A 25,414-nucleotide genomic window follows, 5' to 3' on the forward strand; every position below is an offset into this window, starting at 1 on the left:
TCTTTATCAGCAAATTAAAGAACTCCAAAGAACTCTAAAGTTCTAAAGAACTCACTACTCACACACATCTATTTTCACTGGTTTTCCTAAGTTGCCCTAAAATGTGTTTCCTTGCTCCAAGACTTTCCACATTAGCTCAGCTTATCAGGTTACACTAATTGTTCACCTATTAAATAATGAGAATCTATATAAAAATCTTTATCTAAGAGCAAATTATCACACAGATCACCTGTTACTGGAACACAACATGCTTCAGAAAATATAAGATGTAAGCCTTATTTATTTGCCACATTTTCCTTCCTCTAGGCAAGTGGAAAGTGAGTTACAGTATGTCCCACACTGAAATTAGCATACTAATGTCTTGATCACAAGACTGTCATTTCCAGGGCAAGGGACATTTATTAAGAAGGATAATCAGTAGGAGAAAGTCCCTTTTCTCATGAGAACGTAAGACTCATTCCTCTTTTCTTCATTAGTACAGTTGCACTCTAGATTTCATCTGTGGTGGAAAACTGCTTTGGATTGTGTGTTGGATGCTGTAAGATTTCCGGGGAATACAATTGGGAGTTCAGATTTTCACTTAAACTCTACTTCTACCTAAGCCCTTTACTGCTTACAGTCACAACACTTTAGAAACATGAGTCAGGCATCCCACTGTCCTGGTGAAATAAGCTCCACTGTACTAAGGTGAAATCAGAGGTGTGAAGCAATTGGTTCAGAGCAAGTTCCACAATCGTGTTCAACATTAATTTATGCTCTTCCACAATACACGTTCTCAGCCTTACTCCACTTGCCACTTCAGTATGCACATGTGTACTAATGCATGTAAAAAGAGAGCTTGGGACAAAAATAATTATTAAAATCATGGATAGTGGGGACTGCTTCTGTCAGCAGCAGCACTGACATAAAAACAAAGTCTGAAAAACAGCAACAGAAATTTTAAAAAAACCTGCTCTGAGAGTTTTCTTGCAAAAACTCACTAGGACACAGTGCTATTATTAGTTCCAACAAAGCCTGGTTTTGGAGTCCTGAGCAGAGTTTTGTGCAATAAACGTTCTAGAAGGTGTCTCAACTTCAGGTGAGACAATTGGACATTCCCAGCTTCGGCTGAATTCAGTGGAAGCTCATGTTCTCTTACTTCAAAGGAATAGTAACATCTGTTACGAAATAACCCACATAAAGAGATGTACTTCCCTGTAATTTTCACGCTGAGGAGTCATGAAGGTATTCAGCACTATCACAACTTTATTCCAATAACCAGCAGAAAAATTTGCTCTAGACTGGACATTACCTTACTGGGTCCAAGCTTGGAGATTTTTTTGGAACACAGGCTAGACATTTGGGGGTTATCTCTCTTTTTATAAAGCAGCAGAAAAACTTCCCAGTAATTTAGAGCCTGTTCTTTGTTTGCCTGTCCCCATTTTGTCCTCTCTGTTTATGAGTGCAACCCAAAATTCTTTCTTCACAGCTCAGTAGGCCTGTGCACAATAACAGCTGGAGTTTGTCAGCCCGATGGCCAGCCAGTGTCAATAGCACACAACTGGTTACGATCAGCCTGAGCAGTCTGCAAGAAGCTGTTCAGTGTGCCAGACCTGTTTGTTTGGTATGACAGAACATAGAACAGCAAAAGCATGAGTCAGACCCTCTTGCAAGGGGAAAGAAAAGGGTATAAAGACTGTCAGGGACATTGTGTTATATATGTACACTGCTTTCATAGGCAAATCTGTCTTGTAAACCCCTTAAGCACAATCTTAGAAAGTCAGAGGGATTTAGGAAACTCCATTTTGGGCCTCTCCCCTTCGAGATACTCACATTACAGCAGTTGAAGGCCAGCTGGAGGAAGTCAGGGGGACAGTCTCCCACCATGTGCTGGAAGGCATCGTAATCTAATCCAAAATTCTGTACAAACAAGAACACAGCACGGAGAGCTGACATAAATCAGGACTGCCATCTGGCCCAAGGCACCCTCTTTTCAGGGGGTCCCCTTCATTGGGTTATCAGGAGTCATTATGAACACCATCTCTGAGTAGACTCAGAGAATTCTGAGAAAACTTCATGCACACTCCAAACTGCAACATTCCCAGTGGGGATTATTTGATATAAGATACCTGTAAGAGAATGAGCTGACTTCAAAGCCTAACTTTCTTCCTGGATTCATCTGCAGTTCACTGAAATGTTGCCCCATGTGGATCTGGAAGCAATATCCTACACTATGATGTTTTACCATGGTGATTTTCAGTGTAAATTAACAGCCTTCTATAAAACCAGAAAATTCATAGTATCGAAAATTCACCAATTAAAATATTTTTTCAGTGGATGGTGCTACCAGGCTGGTGATCCAAGTTAGGCAGTTCTTTAGAAGCACTTCTCTGAGAAGGTCTGAAGGGCAGATGAACAAAAGGATCTCTTATACACCATTGTTCAAGACGTAAGCATTTTCAGAACTGGAGGTGGGTAAACAATTCAGAGAACTTCTATGGAAGGCAAAAAGCTGCCTTGTAGATGGGACTAAGCCAAAAGGCAAGTGAAGAAAGTAGAAGTATCTCCTTCAGTTAGCTCATTTTAATTTAGATGGACAATGCTTAGCACAGCATGTAAAAATAAGGATGAACTTATTTTAGCTCCTGCTAACATCACAAGGCAGGGCTACTTCAAGGATGCAACATTCCAGAAGTGCTCTGTCTGTAAACTGGGAAGAAGTTGATGTGAGCTATCACTACAAAAGGTCACTCCAACACTCTCAACGTTCATCCAGTTTGGGGCAGGTCTGGAGTTTCTGAAAGGATTTCCAATAATGACTGTAGCTCTATAAAGTCTGTATGTTGAAATGTCTTCACTGGAACTTCTTCCAATAACAGCACAAAAGAAAAAAAGCCTTTTACAAGCTCTTTTTAATGTAACATCATACGCATCACATCTTTGGCAGCAGTGCTATAAATTCTAAAGGCCAGCCATTATCACAGCATGTTTATCACCTCCCACCAAACGTATAAAGGTAGCAACTTACCTCTGTGCGAGGGAGATAGTCTGGATCTGCCTGTATTCTTGCTATTATCTCACACAGAATTATACCATAAGAGAACACATCTGCCTAAAAGGAAAAAACGAATAGCCATATGGTTCAGCTATGAATGCTCACCATTCTTATCTGCCACTGAGTTTCTTTTTGCCCCAAATGCTTATCAGAACAACTAAACCAACACCACAGCCTTACAACCACTGCATTATAACTAACATTTTCCATGTAAATAAACATATCCTCACAACAAATTTCCATGAGGCTTAGTAACCATTTATCTGAGCATACCTGGAGACACACAGTTCCTCAGATTTCCACTCACCTGAATTTACCAAGTAATGAAATCTAGTGAAACATAGAATAAAGGTTTACAGAGCAGAAGCCTGCATCCCTTAACCCTTAGATATCAGGCAGGCTCATGCATTACTTTTACACTGACTTGATTCCTCCTTAATTCCCCATTACTGCAGGGTTAGCAAAGAACCTGGGTACTTTATTATTAATTTAGGTCAATTGGAACTCTTAGCAAAGCTTTTGAAACAGTAATGATTAGATTTATTACTGAGATAGTTATTGCTTTACTCTAAGTTTTAAATATCACCAATTAAACAGATACTGACTTCTAGCTAAAAAAAAAAAAAAAAAAAAGGTACAGGATGTGGGTTTTATCATGAGAAGTCACAGCTGCAGTGCCAAACTACACTGTTCTACATGTCTTTGCACACAGCAGAAAAAGAAAAAAAAACTACGTCAAGAGCAACTTTGCTGAAAAATACTTTTTCTAAAAAATCTAGTGTGATCTGATGTTCCCCTGCAAGAAGCACCAATGTCACAAACAGAAAGAACAACTGCCTTTGGAGAACAGTTTGTATCCAGGTGCATCACCTCTGAAAACTGTTTTTTGTTGTTGTTGTTGTTTTTAACTAAATTGTAGAAGTATACATGCAGATTTTTACTTCCATATAAATTTCACTAGGCCATTGTCAGGGAAATAGCCTCAATGTTGTATAGAAAAAAAAAAAAGCATCACTAGACATTTCTCAGATCTGGTTAAATCAAGCTGTGTCAGGCAGACAAGCTATTATCATGCTTCAGCACATGGGGCATTTCAGAGTAGCAGCAGTGTAACAGTGAATTATGTGAAAGGTACTTCAATTCTGCATGAAAACCATGCCATGAATTAACATCACTAGTTGTTCAACTCACACCATTCCTTCTGAATGACCCAGGATAGAAATGTCACAAAAAATAGTATTACACAAATCTCAAATCACATAGATTGAGAAAAAATCACATAGATTGCAGAGAAACACTTGACAGCTAAAGTGCATTTACATGTACCTACCTTTTCATTGTAAGGTTCATCTCTGAGAACTTCTGGCGCCATCCAGAAAGGTGACCCCACCACTGGTAGCTTCTCGCTGAGCACAGACATGGATATCAGAGAGGGTAGCAGGAAGAGAGGGAACAACCATTAATGAATGGCTCTCATTCAGACATTGCTATGAACTTTCCACAACTGTGAGCATCTGCAGAAACTTCAACCATGGTGAAGTCTATACAAGTGCCTTCCATCACACTGTATTTCACTCTGATTTCCTACTGGAATTACTGGAACATTTGATAACAGGAGGAGAAAGTGAAAGAAACACAAGATTTTGGACTATTAATCAAAATATTGTATTTCCAGTTCCAAAGTGTCTGAATATATGTATTTTAAAATAATTATTGTTAAATAATTATTGTTTTATCTTTAAGTCACAGATTTCAAGCTTTCATTTCTGAACTCTTGGTGGAATGAGCTCCTTCAACTACATTTACAAAGCCTTGTACAGATCAGTTTCTGACTGGCTGGCAAGCACTCTGCTCAGCAGAAAATGCAATTATCCCTACACGTGTATCCATAAGCAGTTCTGAAGCATTCAGCACAGCCTGCTTGCAAATATACTTCACCAACATGAATGCAAGCCTTCAGACCTCCCAGGCTGTAGTTTTAGGGTATGTGCAGTTTAATAACAGTGCATATCTTGGATCATCTTTGCTGTTCTCTTTGCAGTCTTAAGAGCTGGAAGGCTTTTGTTTATTTTTACGTGGAAGCACACACCAAAGAAAATTTGACTGCATATTTACCAGTCAGAATAGTCTGAAATATACGGGTCAATATACAGATGAGAGAACTATTAAACCCTCGACCTCCCTAACAGAGGAATAACAAAAGGACTATTTCCAATTGTGACAATAGCTTGTGACAGTTACCTGTGCACTCCTCAAATGAGTTAAGATTACAGTTTCATTCTGCAGAGAGCAAAGTGATGAGTTGCTATTATATTAGCATCTCTCCTTTATAAAATTCAATCTTTAGCACTGAAGTTACAGAGAAAAAAAATAGTGGAATCCCACTGACTGTTGTTTACAAGGTTGGAGAGGAGCTAATTATAGTTAATTTGGAATCAATAGAGAATATTTATTATAAACTCAGCCCAATCCAAAATGCTGGACAGTACTTATTTGTTAATAGAATATATACTTTTTTTTTTTTTAAAAAACAAAAATTCCCAAATACCTGCCTGGAAGATCTGCTGAAAAACATGGGCAAATCCTTTATTCATTGAAGCACTTTTAGAGAATAAACTACACCACTAAACCAGAATGGACAATCACTAGACGTGGAACACCAGCAGTCACCCAGTCTGCAGTTCTAGGCTGAAGACTGAGGGCACTCATCTCAAATTCTGCAAAAATGGCCTCAGGGATCCAGCTTAACACACCTTCTGATCTGCAACAACACTGCAGCTCTCATTGTATTTTTGATTAGTTCATGTACCTGTGATCTGGAATTTTCTCTGCTAAACCAAAGTCTCCCACTATTGCTGAGTATCCATTCTCATCGTGTTTTATTAAGCAGTTCTGGAGAAAAAAAAAAAGAAGAAAACAGAGTTATTATCTGGGCATGAAACTCATATACTATTTGTTTCATTTTGTTTAAGTCTGGCATGAGATCACAAGAGATAATTCGGAGGACATTCATTCAAGGAAAAGAGCTTTTCTCTGAAAGCACCCACCCTCTTCCCTTACTCTCCGCTCTGTACTGTCACATATCTGTCAATCTTAAGATGCTGCAAACAGCCTTATACTTTGTTAATAATCCACTTCAAAATTTGCTGAAAAAGCCAGCAGCCATCAGCAGCACGTACCAGCTAGGTTCTAGTGAGATTTCAGATGATTTAATTCCCTTACTACTCCAGTATGCAATCCATGCAGCTCATCTTCACATCTTAAATTTCCCTTCAGGTCCAGTTTGCCTGGGCCTGACCGGAATACAAGAGCAGAACAATCCCTTTGTACATTTTGCTACATTGACTACTTAAAAGGAATCAAGTGCTTTGCAACAAAATTCCATCAGAAAACACAAGATGGGGCAAAGCTACACGTGCTTTGTGAGTCTCAAATAAAATTCTTTACGTTGCATCATCAAGGAAAAGGACCTGGGGGTCCTGGTAGATGACAGGTTGGCCATGAGCCAGCAGCGTGCCCTGCTGGCCAAGAAGGCCAATGGAATCCTGGGGTGCGTTACAAGGAACGTGGCCAGCAAGTCGAGGGAGGTGACCCCCCCCCTCTACTCTGCCCTGGTCAGGCCTCACCTGGAATACTGTATCCAGTTCTGGGATCCCCCAAAAAAAGACACAGATCTCCTGGAGAGAGCCCAGCAGAGGGCCACGAAGATGATAAAGGGCCTGGAGCATCTCCCCTATGAGGAAAGGCTGAGCGACCTGGGTCTGTTCAGCCTTGAGAAAAGAAGACTCAGAGGTGATCTTATTAATGTTTATAAATATCTTAAGTGTGGGAGTCAAAGGGACATGGCCGACCTCTTTTCAGCAGTCTGTGGGGACAAGACAAGAGGAATGGCCACGAATGGAACATAGGCAGTTCTGCACCAATATGCAAAGGAACTTTTTCACAGTGAGGGTAATGGAGCACTGGAACAGGCTGCCCAAGAAGGTTGTGGATTCTCCTTCTCTGGAGATAGTCAAGACTCACCTGGATGCCTACTTGTGCAGCCTGCTGTAGGGAGCCTGCTTTGCAGGGGGGCTGGACCTGAAGATCCCTAGAGGTCCCTTCCAACCTCTACAATTCTGTGATCCTGTGATCAAACATGATTTAAGGGAAAAGGCTATAGTAGGAAAAAGCTGTCCATCTCTTCCTTTGGAACGCCCTCCCTCAGGTAACTCTGGTCTGGCAGCATCATATCACATACAAGGCATTACCCACTTATACTTGTTATTTATTTACAACTCTACAAAACATGCTGTGACTATTCCACATCTTCTCCCTTCCAACCAAATAAATTAATAGTCGACTTCCTGAAACCTTTTTTCTATCTTACAGTAGGTGGGGCAAGACAGCACTCATTCCCTCAGCGCACGCATCCTCCTGCAGGCAGCACAAAGCAGCGACAGGCAGCAAAGCCACTGCCGGAGCAGCACCCTGCATTCATTAGCTGAACAGCAGGAACCGCTTTCCAGCTTTATTGTGCCGGGACGTACAAAAGCCCCTCGCTGACCCCAGAGGATTAGCTTGTCTGTATAATGAAGCTACCAAAAAGAGCGAGTTCCTTGTCTAAAAGATCAAGTTCGGGTCATTACTGTTTACATATTCAGAGCTGACTGTGGCTCAGGCCACGACGCGAGTTTTCTTCCTGCCAATTACAACGTGAAGTGAGACGCTCACAACCACGTAAAACACATCTCAGCCCCGAGGTGCAAAGTTCTATTTGTTCAGCATGACTCGAGTACAATAAGAACAGTTACTCTGGGGATTCATAAACATGTACAAAGTTAAACCAACCATGCTTGTCCAGAGAGCAGTAAAGCTTCTCAGTTATGGGCTTTGTTATCTTTTATCAAAGAGCACATTCATTCGGTTTGCTCTGTTCAAACATTTGCTTGCTGTAAGTGGACTTAACAGAGAAGGATAAAACTTGCCTGAAAAATCTTACCCAAATGATTCAGCCATGGGGAATTTCATTGTGTGCCACAGAAACAAGCCTGGAAGGACAGCAGAGGTCTGACAGTGCACACAAATGCTGATAGTCTACTACATGAACCTGTATTGAGCTGTTTTCTGACAGATTTTTCAGTGATCAAAGATGTTTCATAATTTTATATTTTCAAAAAAGATTTATAATTCAAAATATTTGTTTTTGAAATCTACGTTCCCCTCTCGCATTAACTTTGTTTACATGTTGCTTATTTTGAGTAGCAAAACCGCAGTAGCTCATTCTATAATCTGGGTTTGTGTATTAGGGCTATCCACCATTAACCCTCAAACAGCAAACATTTCAGAGAAATATTTCAATTCAGACCACAAACTATTCTCAGTGTATCTGAAAACCTGCAGAAACAGTTCTATACTGAGCTTTGGATTTGCAATGATCTACAGGGCTGCTCTGATAACAAAAGGATGCTAAAACACAATGTAAACGTGACAGAAATTTTTCCTTCAGCTTCTCACGGTTACAGAATCCCATCCCATTTGACAGTAACACGTTACTGTGGATGGAACAACCCTATCCCCAGTGAGCCCCAGGCAGTCTCAACTCTCAGGTGCAGCATTATTCCCAGATAAATCATAAATTAAGCCAGCAGAGCACGCAACGCAGCTGCCAGATAATGCTACCTGACAGCCCTGAGCTCCTTCCCGGCTGAGCTGAGGTGAAGTCGGGCTCCCCTTCAGCACGAGCTTTTTGAGATGTCGAACAGGAGTGACATCCCGCTCCACCTGCCGACCCATCAGCTCCAGAGAGAACAGGACGGCACCACCAGGAACAGAGGAGAGCTCAGGGTTTCATTTCTGATACAAAACGCTCGACAAATGTTCCACTGTGGGGGCTGCACAGTGTTAAATGACGTAAATAAGGCTAAGCTGTTCTCTATCACTAATGGGAGTCTGTCTTTTTTCTGCATTTCTAAAGTATCTGAATTCACTAACACGTGTTCTAGTACAGTAAGGATGAAAGCCTATTTCTACAGAAATCAGTAGGTAAGGCCCTTCCGAGGATACCAGATGTCATTTTTAAAGCCCACCCTGCTCATTACTGTTTAGCAGACAGTGATGCTTTGCTCTGTATGAGGTTCTCTGCATGTTCCAGGAAGCAGCACCAGCACACTCCTCCTCCAGCCTTCCCACCTTTATGAAACCATTACATAACACTGCACCAAATTCACAGCATGGACAGTTTAGTTACCAGATCTAAGATGCAATTCATGGAAAGGTCACTCAGAGCCTACGGTAAGTACTAACTGGTTGTTCATGCGCACTCAGCAAAAGGCATTTCTCACCACTCACATTCTGCTACCAAGATAAATCAGGATCAAAAATGAGACAAAGCTTCATTGGAGACTGAAAGGTTGTAGAGAAGTTTTAAATTTAAGCTAGTTTGTATTCGAGTAGGGAAAGCACAGCCTCGCATGCCGCATCCTTTCTATTATGTGATACTTCTCAGTTTCTAACAAAAAACCACACGTATCAATTGGCTAAGAAGTTTAATTACTAGAATTGAGCACGGAGACACAAGAGTTCAATCTCCCCTCTAGTATAAGGGACAGCTTCAGAAACTGCCCATGAGATAAAATGTCAAGCAGCTTTACAACATGGGCTTTAAGAAAACTTGTTTGACTTTACTATCGTGCTGTTTGTGTAAGCTGCAAGGCAATAAAACACAAAGACCTTCTCAAGCTCTCTTTGGAGCTCAGCATAAAGAAGGATATTCTTTCCTTGGGCAGCTCACATGATCAGAGACGGCAGCATTTCCCTTCAGTTGGGTTCCTGAGGCTTTTTCCCCGTACAAGGTGATCACATCAGTCCTTCCTGAGGCAGTCTCTGAGCACAAGCTGGGAGGACTCTGTACATGAGTCCGAAAGAGTTAACAGAGCTGTTTATGTAGAGACAGATGTGAAAGAATATAAAGCCCCCTTTGTGTGTTACAGGAGCTTAACATCTGCTTTGTACAGCATAATCCTGCTAAGATGAATGCAATATTCTACTCTCCCTTTTACACAAACAAAACCAAAAATAGACTGAAAAGTTCTGGAGTTAAAAATAAGTTTAGCTGAAGAAACCCCATTGTTTTATTTTAAGATATGACATACAAGCTTAACTCTGAGATTTTACTGCATGCCAGAAAACACGGAAATACTACCAACATGTCATTTCCAAAGCTCTGATGAATGTTACTGAATTAAAACGCTTCAATGTATCACCTGGCTTTTTTTAAAGAGCCGTCCCTTAGCAGAAACATCACTGACAATTAAATGTGCAAAAGGAAGTTTACAACACCATACACATTTTTAAACAAAACCAGTATGTTTCGGAGACAGTCTCCAGTTGGGCCCCAAAGTACCAGTAAAAGTTCAGTATTATTGTAGAAGTAATCCTCTGCAACAGCTAATTTTTCCACTGCAAACCTCTCCTGCAGTACAAAATACCCAGGCGACAGCTTACTGGAGCACAAAGGGGACCTCACAACAGCAGCAGCAAGTATAAGACTCATCAGACAAAGGTCCTGTTCATTGCCTGGATTTTGTTTTGAGCAAGAAAATGGCATACAACATAGGAACTCAAGGTATGTCACTTTCAAGGCCAAAGGCAATGAATTTATCTTACACCAGATGGTCCACAGAAACTGCATACACACATTTCTCTCCTATAGGAACTGAGATCACTCCTCTCTCAGCAAGAGAAGGGTAAGCTATTACACATTTACTGGGAAGTGAAAGCGTATCTTGGCAAAAATAACCACACACATACCCTGGCCTAGAGATTACAATTCCTTCACAGATTTTATCACTCATGGAGCTTACCCAAACCTACTATTGATTATAAGAGCTTGTTTTCAGCTAAGGCATTTGTTTGGGAAGTTCTCAACAAAATATTAACCTATGGTATTATACTCAGATTTGACATGCTCTCAACTTCAACAAGACCTCTGCATGCCAAAAGTAGACTGGAACAGGTTATGTTCAGTGTGGGGAAAGTGAAAGAGGGAATTAGGTGACAAGACCAACCAGAAGTCCAAGCTAGAGGCTGGCAGGGACCGACTGAGGGTCTTCAGTTAGGTTCTTGGAGCAGGAGATAATAAGCAAAGGCTTTTACTAAGACATAAGAGGGATGGAAATGGCAAAGAAGTAAGGAGAAGGAACAGAGCTCACTTGGAGCAGAACAGTGGGAGACTTAGAAATAGCTAAACGTACTGAAGACCAGAATGTAGAGAGATGGCTTAGATAAAGCTTCAAGCAGGAACAGTAAGAGGAGAGCAACTACAGGCAGCTGAACAAGGAGACTGAACCAGAGGGCTGGGAGTAGGAGCTGGGAGAAAAAAGAAAAAGAAAAGAAAAGAAAAACCTGTGAATAAGGATGAAGAGCCTGAATACTGGCTGATACTGTATGCTAACAGAAAAGAAGTGATAGTTACATGAGTAGATATGATGCCCCAGAAAGGGCAGACAGCTAGATGTTAGCTTCTCACTGCCACGGAGAATTCCTGCTCCTCTCTCTACTCCCGCTCTGTAGCAGAACCATGTATTAATAATACTAATTCACAATAGCACTAAGTATTTCTAAAAACAATAACTAATGCGTGAAGATTGTTAACTAAAGCAACTAAAAGACACCTCTGCCATGCATCTCAGACTTCTAACCTTTTAAAATAATTTAATAATGTCACTGTTTGTTTGTTTTTCCAGTTTGGGTTTTGTGTTGTATGTTTTGCGTGTATTTTATCACAGGCAGTTGTACATAAATTAAACTGCATTAAAAAAACCAACGTTATATGAAAGACAAGACATGAGAACTTTCATCCTTCCCCTTCTCTGTACATGAACTAAGGTAAAAGCCTTTAATTACAGGATCATACAGCCCATTTTCCAACTGGCATACTTGTTTTCTAGTGCGTACAATAGGTTCAAATAGATGAGTTTGGATTGTACATGGAACACTTGGGTCTGTTGTTTTCAGGAACCCAATCACTCTTGCAACGGAAACAGGAGGATGAGAGAAAGGTTGGGAAGAGGTGAAAAAGAAAGGCTGTGTTAGAAATGAAGGTCTTCTGTCTCGTGGTTAAGGACACTGTGTTGTTGCTCCAGGATTTGGATTCTGTCCCTCCTTGGCACCACTGGAGGATTCTGCAATGAAATCTAGTTTAACAAAAATATTTCAGGGACCGATGCTAATCTGTCACTTTCATTGCCGCAAGAAGCGAAACCTGACTATTTTGTAAGTACTGCATACGTCCAACTGTCCCTGAGGCAAGCACACTGCCTTGAACTTAAATTAGTCTGAAATACCAAATACCCCAAACGGTCTCAAAACACCAAGTATTGACCAATATACTTGCTTTTCATCTCAGTATAACTGAGTTTATTCATCTCTCTTGTCTCAGAGATACTGCAGGTATAAATTCTCTGACAATCAAGCAATCACTGCTGTAAGTTTCCAAAGAAATTAACAACGCTTGAGAGCAAGATTTACCTATGAAAAAAAAAATACAGTGTAAACAAGGTGCTGAAAGAACTCTGTGTAGTGAAAAGGTATTTATTTGAAGGGGCAAGGATTTCGCTGCATTCTTTTTGTGGACTGAATATTCTTCCCCATAATTTCTCAAACATGATACTTTAATGGCAGATAACAGCAGACAGAAAGCTGAGAAACTAAGTTGGATTAAGTAAAGCTTTGTCACAATTCACTGACTCTTATCACTATATTCCCAGTGTTTCACATTATGATTTCGCTTTACTGACAGCATCTCCTATGACTAAGGCTGTCAGAGTCTTCAGAATCTAGAAATCTAAAGAACTAAAAGACGAAGAAAAGCCTCACACAAATCCTCTGCAATCCTCTGCAGAATAAGAAATGATTCACAGGGCTTGCAACAATACGGACAGGGAACGAGCCAAAGAGGCTGGCTGTCATAACCCATCTATGGCTGCATGCTTAATCTTCGCATCAATCTTTTCATGACAAGTGAAAAGCGAGGACACCATATTGGCTTACAAAACGTACAAGTCACCCTGCCCACACACCTACCATCTGCAGGCTGGGAGCAGCCAATCCAACTGCCCAGCTCCTGGCAGACCCAGGCTAGGCTGTTGCTGTCGATCAGGGCAGATCAACCTGATCAGCTAGAGGGCTACAGCCCAGCGCTGCTCACAACATGGCGCTGCCCAGACAGCTGGTATTTCCCCCTCCCCTAACAAGACTCCCACTCTGACAAAAGGGCAACAGGAAGGGCACAAACAGGATGGCAGGCTTGACATCCCCTGTGGGCTGCCACATTGACTACACTGACCTACATCTACTCCTTGCTGCCGTTCTTTCCCTCTGGCTTTCTGCAATGCTATTAACTCTGTGCTGCTACTGTCCACGTGGAGCAATTAGGAACAGAGATCATCCTGCCATAAACTCATTGTCAAAAACAATTATTTTTTCAATCCTAGATTGATAGGGAACATGGACTGCCCTTTCCAAGCCTCTGTGGATCCAGTTCTTGTACACATATAATGCTACAGCCAGAGCAAGACCACTCTGCTGCTGTAACTGACAGAACAAACTTCATGCATTCACACAACCTCTTACAGGGAGCTGCAGGAATTCTAAGTGCTGCCAGAAACAGGAAGAAAGGCAGAAGTACAGGTCAACTAATAGAGAATATTTATTTAAGCAAAATTCATATTGGAGAGATAATTTCCAGTGGATTAAAGTGCACCATGTAAATAAAAAAGACACTCCCACATAGCAAATCCAGTTCATAGTTCAGTTAAGGTCCTTACATTTTTAGAAAAATACCTTCCTCTTCACTTCAAACTCGTGTTTGTTCTGAGTTCTTTAAATGTCTGAATCGTTAATCACATGAGGGCAAAGACAAGGAAGTCATCACACCAATTACTGAAGCTCAGTGAAGAAGGAAGCTCAATACAGGACACTATTCAATCTACCCTTGGCCAATCCAAATCACAAGCTCTCCCCCACGGAAGAAGCCTCTCAAATCTTCTTCCACTTCACTCACACGCTGTTTAGTAGAAAGAACGGAAGACAATTTATCCCACCAGCTGCACAAACCTGGTAAAACACAAAATCTGCTTCCTCCAACAGCAGCCAAAAGTCAAAGCTGAAAATTTCTTAGGATTTCTTACTTCCTGTGGCCACTGATGTGCTTGCTGGTGCACTCAGACCGCACGCTCTGCCCAGCAAACAATGACTTGCACCATCTCAGCAATGGATAACACTGAAGCAATTGTTAGGGCAGCTCCAAAGAACTATATACAATCACACAAAGCCCTGAACAAAGGCATTCACTGAGGTCTCAGGAAATGGATTTTCATATGACTAGCCACCACAGTATGCATTTATGATAAACATTACAGGCAATCTCCTTAGTTCTCCTTGGCACTTTGGTTCCTTGCAGCAACTCTTCTTCCCCACTCTAAAGTGCTCCATATAATTCATCATGAACTGGGAACAAAAGGAAACACCACTTCATCTTTTCAATTATTGTTACACATTTCTTACCTGCACACTCCAAGGTGACTTAAATGGAGCTGTCGGAGTCTATCACATCAAAGTGACATGACATCAAGTCTGGGCATTTTGCATTAATTTGATGTTCTTGAATTCAACACCCTTCATTTGAAAGGCCATCCAAAGAAGCACTCTACAGTTTCAGTTAAACTGGTATGTGAAATAAGTGTTTCACTATTTTTGTGTTTGGTTTTGTGTTTGTTTTTTGTTTTGTTTTTTTTTACTCTTTTCTAAATGCAAGTCCTTCATTTGTTTAACAATGCACTGAGATAGATTTAAGAAAATTAGATGAAAGACTAGCAGTCACTTCAAGTTTGAAACACACTGTACTTAATTTTTGTTTGTAAAATGTGTCTCTAGTCTTAAAAAAAATAAAGTTCCCCTTAAGCTAGGATAGCATTTTTCTGGATGCTTTTGGTTGAAGTGCCATTATAAAGTTTTTACAAGAACAATTCTGGAATACTTTCATGTTGTAAGTCTTAAGTAAGCTTAAATAGGACAGCAAAGCCCTCAATCACAGGCTGCAATGGTCCAGTGTGAATACTGGAGCAACTGGTTCATAGGGCTTAGTACTTCAACTAGCTAACCACCTCAGCCAACTAAACCCATACAAGTTGTCATGAAAGCAGTATAAGCAACGCTTTTGAGGAAGATTTTAAACCTATAAACTTCATTTGAATTTGTTTCTTCCAATGTTTACAACTACTTAATATATAACAGTGCTTCTCTTCAGGAAGAAGAAAGAACCACACAATGAGTTATAGCATCTCCATTTCAAGTCCTCTTCATTTTACATACAGTACCTTGGATGTAAGGTCTCGATGGAAAATGCCTTTGTAGTGCAGATAACTGATTCCCATAGCGATGTCATATGCCAATTTCACCCTCACTGTCCAAGGCAGATGCTGGTTGCTGTCTAACAGCTGTTCCAGGTTTCCGTAGTTGATGTACTGAAAAGACAAAACAACATTTGTATTAACTACAGATATTGTCAGAAATGTACAATTCATCATTACACAATTGCCTTCAGCTTGGCTACACATCAAAAACATTTTTTTTTCTTAATTGCCAAGCAAGCAGGAAGTTTTCCAACCAACAGAGGCAGAAAATGTCTCCCTTCCCCACCTCTACCAATGCGTTAATGTTAAAGATGCACACAACAGCCACCGCTACATTAACTCAGCAGTATTTAAATACTTGTATTTAATTAGACCCTTAAGAAACTCCGACAGTATAACACTACCCTCTCATTTCTGTGTATGGAAAATAAATGATGAAGAACTGGCTCTCAGGCAGAATAAAACAATGAGAGGGTTGTTTAATGTATCCAAATGTAGGCCACAGAACCTGATCAAGTTTTCAGATTATCAATTCCCTGAACTGAAGCAACATCAAAGAAAAATATTACAATGTATTATGTAAGTCCAATTTTTTCATTCCTGTATCTATGTGCCTTCATCAGCACAATTTGATTCCCAATGTGTTCAGTACATCGACTCCACCAGATGGAAGCCCCTATGAAAAAGAACCTGCACTAAGTATAAGATAAATGTTACAGGGAACTGCAAAAGAAACCAGCACCCAAACAAATGCTACACAGTATGCACCAGGGCTAAGCCACAGCAACTCCACTGCTTCTCAAATCATCATTACAGCAATGGTGGACTTGTGCTTTATTCACCTTATACCATACTAACAGCTACGCTGTGTTTGAGCAGCTTCTTATTGCACTTCTTCTCCACGTGCAACACATACAGACAAGCAGGCAACAACAACCCTGTTGCCCAGCGTTTGTTTTACTCCTTTTAAACACAAACCTTTGGCTTGATCGCTGTGCTGTGCCCTTGAGCAACCATTCAGACAAAAGGTGAGCAGAAGAGTTACTTTATGACAATCAGAGACTCTTCAGAGACAGCTGATTGACAGCTCCTACCTGGGCCAGATTTTAGAGGAGGTGTCAACTATCTGCTCATATCAGAGGCAACCTCAAATAAGGGGCCTGGGTACAGGAAATACTCCAATATTCAACAGTTACAAGTTCTTGCAACCATTTCAAGACACACTGCCGCATCCTTTGCAGGAGAAAAAGGACAGTGGTATACAAGATAGAATTTCAAAATAGTGTATACAGTTAACAGAATTGGGTGAGCCAAAAATTACTTGTATCTTACACTTAGGCAAGGGAAGCTCCTGAATTTGAAAGAATCTGACTGGTAGTTTAAAATGCACTGTCCTGTTTTTAAATAGTACCATCTTTTAATCAAACTATTGCCTTTTGAGCTAGTATCAAGATGACTGTGCAGATAATTGTGCTTAGTGCACATCATTTTGCAAAATAAAATGCCTAATGGTCCCTCTCCAAAAATCTAAGTCAACAAGAGTTAACACACATGATGAAAATCAAATGTTTAGCACAGCTACAGCCCAAGCACTGCAGCCTGAGGGAGGGAGGGAGGGAGGGAGGGAAGGGCACTGATCAGATGGGTACCCTGAAAACAAGAAACAGCAGGCTGGTTCAAGTCAGGATCTGAAACAACCTGGCTCTCATGCTGCAAGGTCACGCATCAGGAGGGCAGCAGCTCTGGAACAGGCTGCTCAGAGGCTGTACAATCAACTTCCTCTGAGTTTTTCAAGACACAACTTGACAGAGCCTCAGCCAACCTGACCTAGCATTGGAAATAACGCTGCTTTCAGCTTCTGCAACTTTGATCTTTCTTACAGCTTTTGCTTGGATCCCTATGGGAGCCAGATGAGCGATACTACAGCACCCAAAAAAAACAAAACAAAACAACCCATTGTTCAATATAATTTGTTTTTTAATTTTAATTTATTTGTAAATCACAAGATGATAGCAAGCTTAAGGAAAAGAATAGCAATGTACATATTTTTCCATTAATTTACTGTATATTCCCAGCAGAAGCTCTACTTCTCATCCAGTTATGTTCAAATCAGAACAATATTGACTGGCCTGGAATAGAAAGCACAGAAAACCTAGCTCAGTTACCACAGTTACAGACTAACAGTTAGCAACTGCTTTGGACTGCTCCCCCTCTCTGACTGGACAATAACAGATCTTACATACGGAACTGCCGCACTTGATTTCATTGACAAGTGAGTGGAAGAGGAAGGGAATTGCTGACCTGGCTTCCTGCTCTGTTTAGGACTAAATTGAGCCATAACAGAATGATAATTGCTCCAGAAACACTAATAAATAAAACAAGCACTTGGTTAAGAGTATTGAAATATTGAAAAGTGGCAGTGAAAGCTGTCTGCTATTTTGTGCGTGATTATATCCTCCTGAAATGAAAAGCTAAGTTGCCTACTGATTTGATGATTCATTGCTTCCATGCTAGTGAAGTACATCTCCTGTACCTATTCTCTCAGCACCTCTGCAGCCAAATTAGCTTGCAAAGTCACTCACCCATCTTACTGCAAGGGCATCCTAGCACAGACTGAGCCAAAACAACTGATACGCAGAGGACACGGCATGCGTGAGCTACACAAGAATCAAACCTGACTCTGGAACACAGAAAAAAAACACAAGGCCTCCTATCAGCAATTGTCACCTGAGTAAACATCAGATCTCATTTACTAGACACGAGAGTTCCAGTTTTGGCTTTAATTTCTACTGTACTTCTTTGAAGCATAGCAAGCTAATCAAGTGAACAACTCAACTAAGATCTCCCTATATCCATCGCTAAGGCTCTAGCTGAGGTCAGATTTTGGCTGGCCAGCAGATAACCTTTATGTGTAGAGTCCTTACTTGTCCCCAAGGCAAGTATCACACAGAGTTCAGTGTTCTCTCAGTGTCACAGAAGTAATCTAATTCTTCGGATCATTCAGGCTGATAACGCAAACAGTCAGCCTGATGGCCTGATTTATTCAGAGCCCTTCAACAATGCCTTTTTGGTGCAGACACAAAATTACTAAGATTGTTTCCTATTTGCCAATGAAACTGCAAGAAAAATACTTGTTCTCAATCTTGTAATAGCACAAACCAGCTCTGCGTGGTAACAATATCCTAGAGGATGGTAAATTCACCTCTCCCATAGAGAATATTGGATATATATATATTTTGTCCCTGAAACACTTCAGGGCTGGTATTTTCAAACAAAAGCCAATAAGGCTACAGCACACACCATCTCAAAGCATTATTTCACTATAGCAACAACAGGCATTGCATAAGCATACAAGCAATTGGAGGAGAGATCTGATCAGGCTACAAGAATGAAAGCAAAGGACACTATTTTATAGAGACCTCACAGCTAAATGGAGCAGTGTTCAGACCTTTTCAAACTCTGTATCATCAAGTTGCAGTGACACAGCTACCCATTATTCCTACTGCTAGCTTTTTGTCATGTAACAGGAGACCAATAGGCAGTGCATCTGGTTGCCAGAATCTAAAAGTAACCATCCTAGGTTGCTTACCTTTGCATTTACTAGAATTCTACACAGCAAATTGAATGTTAGTGTGAAAGACCTTGGCATTTTGGCTCACAAAAATACCCCATAACTACAAATTTATCCGTGATAAGAGTTACTCTAGCTTATGCTACTAGAACAGAAGGTTAGCAAAACCCAATGTCACGTCTCTCCCAAATCTGAGGAAAGAGGTCAGTAGCTTCTTTGAAGGACAAGCTACCCAGAACTCCAGCCAAATACAGGTGCTGCTCTCTAGATCAGAGAGCTTTGAAGAAGCTTCTGGTAGAACTGCTGCTTTTGCAGCATTAAGCTATACAACTTCTTTCCCACACAACAGGCAGGGCACAAGGAAATGTCATTTTAATCTAAGAACAGGATAACAGGATTGTTTCCTTGCAAGTACTTGCAGTCACATCAGACTCGAGCATCTGAAATGAGGAATGGAATGAAATTCACCATATCATAGTGCTTGCATGTGGCACAAGGTGATCAATTTCAAGAAACTCATACTGAACCTTCAGCTTTCAGGTTTTAGCCTTAAGATTCAAGAAGTCTCAAATGCATTCATAGGAAAACTAGAAGCTTTCAAAGAAAAAGCACATTGGATTTACACAAGTCCAGCAGCTAGAGCTCAAAAACAAAGACTGTAAGCATCACCAAGTCTGGAGAAGAGAGAATGGAAATGAAAAGAGCTTTCAACACTATTTTGAAAATCAATATTGCTTCAACATGTAGGTCTAACAGAAATAAGTCACCAGATACTACAACACAGGAAAGCCAGTAAAAAGTTGGCCTACTATTTACTCTGCTTTACACGTCAGCGCTTCACAGTGACACAAAGCAAATAACTACAAGACAACTGTGTATGGTGGCCCAAATGTTGTCAAAGGCAGCGCATTGGGTGGTGAAGAAAAGAAGGTGTGGAGAGTGTATTTAAAACAGCAGCCCAAATGTGGTAAGTAAAAAACATGAGCTCTGGGACCCAGGAACACTGCAAAACACTGAGATACTAAGGGATGAACATCCTGGAGAAACACAGAGAAGAATGGAAAAAGGAGAAGCAGGAACATAGAGAAAGTACAGCCATGGCTGTAACGCCTTCAGTGTGGAAGACAGAGAGATGTCAGAGCAAAGGCCAGACTTTGCAAACACAACAGCAACCTATTTGAATCACCTCTAATGCCGGAAGTAAAAGTTAACTCTCATGGCTAATAAAGAAAAGTGGAGATCTTGTCACTCAGCTTTACACAGAAGTTTTCAATCACACATTTCAAGGACACAACTTAAGTTCTCATGTTTGAACAGTCATCCGTCACACCCAGCAGTGACTACTTTGAAGGTTTCTGGCTGTAAGACAACAAGCTGATGTTCCCTTCTGCCCCAGCTGGCATAATTAGCTGCAGTGGGAGGACTGGAAATTTCCTAGTTCCCCCTATCTGTTCTCATTATCTTCATTCAACCAAACTGAACCAAAATGAAAGACAGCATTAGTATGTTCAGAACTACTACATGAGATACTACAAGCTGACATGCTGAGATTGCCTACCAGACTAAATGCAATTGTTCTTGAAGTCTGTTCATAGACCTCTGCTTGTTAAGAAAAATGCACAGTTTAAAAGTCTGCAAACCACCTCACCCAAGTACCTTTGAACAGTAACCTTCCAATTACATTGAGCACCAACACATCGATGGCACCAAACCAAACAAATTAAGCAGTAAATCAGAACAAGTTGGCTGTTTAATTTGGGCTGTACAAATACATTCTTGGTCAGCAGGTGAACTGATGTTGCCAAGGAGAAAACCACAGCAGTGACCATCAGAACACGCAGGAGAAGGAAGCACATTTCAGTACAAAGCTCTGATTTTTCCATGAGGCCAGAAGGGGGCAAAACAGCCTGATTAAAGGAATAAAAAAAAAAAAAGCCACAGGTCTTTCTCTAAAGGCCACTTTTCTTTCCTGCTCCTTGGTGGCTGAAAATACGGTTTTCCAACCAATACAATTTTGTTGTTCAATTAAAAAAATGTTTGTTAAAAAAACAAACAAACAAACAAAAACCAAAAAAAAAACCACACAAAACCTAATCATTTCTGACAAAAATAATGTTGCTTTAAAAAGTGTCAGTTACTCATAGAAGAGAAGGCAAGCTTTCCAATGCAACTGCCATAGCATAATTACCATTGGAACACAGGACCACCTGCCAGGAACCACAACAGACCTACCTTCAAGTCTACTGTGTCAGGTGTTGCACCAATCAATCCACTGTCTATTCCTTCTAAGGCATGTTACAAGCACAGCTTATTTCATAAGGGCAAACAAGAATTAACATGTACTGCTCAGAAAAGAGCTTTAGTGAAAGCCATTTGTCGCATTCCAAACATTTAAGTGCTGGCAGGGAAAAGAACATGGCAAGATTTGCCTTCCTTTAATTCTCTATACCCAACAGCTCTCATGGGCAGCAAGCACAATTCATCCCTTTCCTGCCACTCCATTCAATTAAAACGGAATGCTCAGTTGCTTGCCTGCTGCCTGAAGCAGATTAGTGTAATTGAGATTCCAACTGCAGGCACACAGCAACAATGCACTGCAACCTGTATGTAAGAAATAAGGTTTACGGATGGTGCTTCCTCATAGCCAGGTTTGACAGATTGCAGGAAGTTCATTTTGTTGGAACCGGAAAACACTCCCAGTATATCTATGCAAACTGACCTTGATAACCACTTTTTCCTGTAATTTTATTAGTAGGAAAAACAGAAAGCTAAAAAGGCCTAGCACAAAACTACATTTATAATCTGAAGTCACACCACATGGGTTCTAAGCAAAGTCTGGTTTCAGTGCCAGTAAGAATCTGTGATATGGCAAGACAGCAACAGCATAAATCATCACACAGGCACAGAAGAGAAAGTACCTCGTTGGTGAGACAGGCAAGAGGAACAGCATCTCCACAGTAACACTTCTGTTAGAGAGCAGAAAGCTCGCTCCATACTGACAGCATTCTGAGCACACTATTCACTCAGTTCTGTCCAGAAGCAAGTTGCAGCTGCTGACATGGAGCCCTTTTTAATAAGCTTTTTCTCACCTTCTCCACAAAGATACCTGCTGCAGCAGCCCATGGATTATATGCTCACAAGATTCCAGATAAATAACCCGTTAGCTTTAAGTGAGACTATAAATACAGCTATAAGGACCTACTGAGTCCAAAAGTTACAGCACACAACCGCACACAGAGCAAACATTGTTTGAATTCTGCACAAGGAATACTGCTCTTGAGCTTTCCCAAGCCTCCAAACTCCAGCTGTGCCCCAGTGTCCACTTACATCTGAGGGTGCTTAAATGCTGTATTGACAATTACAAAATGCACCAAGATCCCCTATAATCAGCACTGTGCAAAGCAAACAGAATTTTCTCAAGTAACAGTTTCTGAGTGGTTTGAATGGCTGATAAACAAAGTGAAACGAAGAAAGTGAAACTACAAACCATTTGTTAATTCATGAGTGGACCAGGGTGAGAGAAGAGGAAAAGAAGAGAAACCTCTACATACTCACAGTAAATTATAAGGAAAAAGGGCCAGCATCACAATGTTTTACTGAACTTCATCTTTATATGCACATGGAACAGGAAAATCCAGTCCTCAAGACAATATTCAGTTTTCTTCCCTTCCCTGCCCCCATACCACAGTAGCTGAAGTTTGCATCTTCTCATTTATTGATCTAGACCTATTTCCAGGATATCAGAAAGCAACAGAAAGAGAACTGAAGGGGTTATGGTTCAAGAGTGTTCTTTGGTTTTTTTCCTTTTTTTTTCCTTAAGTTCCCCTGTATGGTCCAGCAGGATTAAAATTAGTGTCAAAACACTGATACTAAAATAAACAAAATAAAACAATTTTCCACACCCACTGACACACCTACATGTGATGTTCAGGGAAGGTGGCAAAAGAATAAGATGACAAAGCTTGCTGGATGCTGTTTTCAGTTTAATATTTATTTGCCTTTTATCTTATTTTCTCCTATCCTTGAGACATTCTAAGAAGGAGGAAGAGATTACCATCAGCAGGACATTAGCAAGCCTTCCTCAGAACACAAAATATTTAGATACATTTGTCTCAAAATAATAAAGAAAAAAGGTTCCTCATGCACTGGCTCAGAAGAAACAAAAGTCAGTCATCCTCCTCCGAGGGGGGAAAAAATTATTAAATCCACAATGCAGCCTGCATTGCCAAGAGTAAGAAAGCATTTCACCATGTCTGAGCTTTTAAGCTCATACACAAGCATTTAAGAAAATGACTAGAATTTTGAAGCTTGCATATCCAGAAGTTCTCACAGGAACAACTGGTTGCTCATCACTTTTGATCTAGCCACCTGCACGCATAAATACAGTCTGTGCAACTAAATTTAGGCTCATCTTTTCAAAGTCTTGGCCTTTGTCTTTACATGAGAATTTCTTTAGAGTCTGATTATAGTACTTGCACTGCTGAACTTACTTCTGTGAGAACCCACCCTTCCCTCCTTGCTTAGCCAAAGACTACAAACGAGTCTAGAGTTTTCCTCTGCCTCCAGCACAACGCTGTGCTCACACGGGTCTCACAGCTTGTCTCCTGGTGAAAGGAAGCCATTCCACGCAGTTGCCCTCAATGTTCTTAAGCTTAACTGGACACCAACTCCAGCAGGTTTTTACTTAACCAACCTAGCAGCACTTCCCTCCAGAAGCAGAGTTCGGAAGGTCAGCTTGCATCTTGCAGAAGCCAGAGTTTTTGTCAGCTTTTTTTTTTCCCCACACCGAGCTTTTTACTGCAGCTTTCTGAGAATTCCACCCTTTGATAAAGCAAGGACCTACTTGAACTTCTGCTACTCATTCTTATCTATTATTATCATTCTTATCTATATTCTTATCTGCTCATCTACGTGATGGGAGCTGACTCTCTAAAATACACACCTCCAACCGCAGCAGGCCTGCAGCCACAGGAAAATGCACAAATTCATTAACTAAAGCCTTCTCCGGTGTAAAATCAATAGCAGTCTTCCTCCTGTTCTCAGAGGGAGTGCTGCGACCAACTATGGCACCACTGAACTTCCAATCGAACTGAAACTCACAACAGGAGATTCTCTGGGGTATGTGACCAACCCAAAAATGAAGGTAAGAAATTCCTCTGTCAGTTGGTGTTTTTCTGGAAATGCAAAGTCTTTATCACTGCAATCAGACAAGATGGTTAGCTTTCAGTCATAAAAAGGTAAACAGCCAACTGATGCAGGAAAAGAAGATCATCTAATTTAAATAAGGCTCTTTACATGTTTCCCAAGAACCTGACTTAGCTGAAACTCCTGTGGAGGCCTGGATCAATTCTGATGGAGAAAGAAGGAAAGGGTCAAGCACACCATGTGGACCACAACATCAGGATGCAAGAGTATGAACAGGAGATGGAACTTCAGCCAGAACACTAAGCTTCCTGCCTCTTGCCACTGAGAGCAAGGCCCTCTTGTGTGATTTTAAACTGACTTTTTTGGTATGTGAGGCACATCAGGCCGTGTTTGGGACTGAAGTCTTTTTTCTTCTGAACTAATTCACAAAAATATTTGGTTCCCAAGGAAAATAACATAAACAAAGTAAAGAATATGTACTTTGTGCAATAACTTCAGACTTTCAGACACTTTTTTTTGTTACAAAAGAATTCATGGAGTTCCAGCATGAGGTTTAAGTGGCACAACATTTTCCAAATACCAGCACTACCCTCTCTAGTCTACAAACTTTTAAACTCCTACTTTGAAAAGTCTACCAATTAATTTATTACATATACTGTGTTCAGATTTAATTTTCATCCAGTGGTGCATACAAAGGAGTCAAGTTTACTTCTGCCCTTAATCAGCCAAACTCCAAACTCACATAGAAACTACAATGATGGGTACCAGTGTCTGCAGTTCTTAAGCTGTTGGAATGAGCAGTCATGAGGACTTGGCATGTGGGCCTACAGCATTATTTCAGTCAACAAAGTGAGACATCTTCAGCTAATCAAGCAGCACCACTGGACTCACATTCTTCTGAGCCTCACTCAGGTCTCTTAAGGCTGATCACCCAGAGAGAATCCATAATGGAAAAGGTTGGGTTTTTCCCCCTCTTTTCCATGCATCTTCTCCAGGGAACACAGTTTGGGCAGACGCCTCTCCCCCCACCCAAAACAGTTGGTTTTCTGGCACCCTCCATATACATTTCATACTACAGAAGAATATGGTTCCTTAAGGAGATATCCATACTTCTTGCCAAAGACCTTGCAAGGAATAGGTCTCAGCAATTCCACAAGCTGTGAAGTGCCAAATTTATTCAGCCTTTCATATGCGAACCTCTCAAACTGAAGGAGATGAGCTGTTACTCCTCTTAATATTACTGATCCACAGGAAGAAGGACCCAGTTTG

General features: G+C 40.8%; 1 protein-coding gene across 1 annotated transcript in view; it reads right to left on the reverse strand.

The window, feature by feature from the left end:
* The window catches only part of TESK2 (testis associated actin remodelling kinase 2), a 68,677-nt gene that overhangs the window by 8,230 nt on the left and 35,033 nt on the right, over nt 1-25,414 (reverse strand). Inside the window, exons 5-9 of the mRNA XM_042819107.1 lie at nt 15,394-15,540; nt 5,844-5,926; nt 4,365-4,440; nt 3,008-3,091; nt 1,813-1,899 (exon numbers count right to left, since the gene is read on the reverse strand). Of these exons, the coding sequence (XP_042675041.1) occupies nt 1,813-1,899; nt 3,008-3,091; nt 4,365-4,440; nt 5,844-5,926; nt 15,394-15,540 (477 nt within the window). The remainder of the gene's footprint in view (nt 1-1,812; nt 1,900-3,007; nt 3,092-4,364; nt 4,441-5,843; nt 5,927-15,393; nt 15,541-25,414) is intronic.

The sequence above is a fragment of the Centrocercus urophasianus genome, unplaced genomic scaffold (assembly GCF_019232065.1).
Source record: "Centrocercus urophasianus isolate 14NV4802_14NV808 unplaced genomic scaffold, USGS_Curo_1.0 seq_18, whole genome shotgun sequence".
NCBI lineage: Eukaryota > Metazoa > Chordata > Aves > Galliformes > Phasianidae > Centrocercus > Centrocercus urophasianus.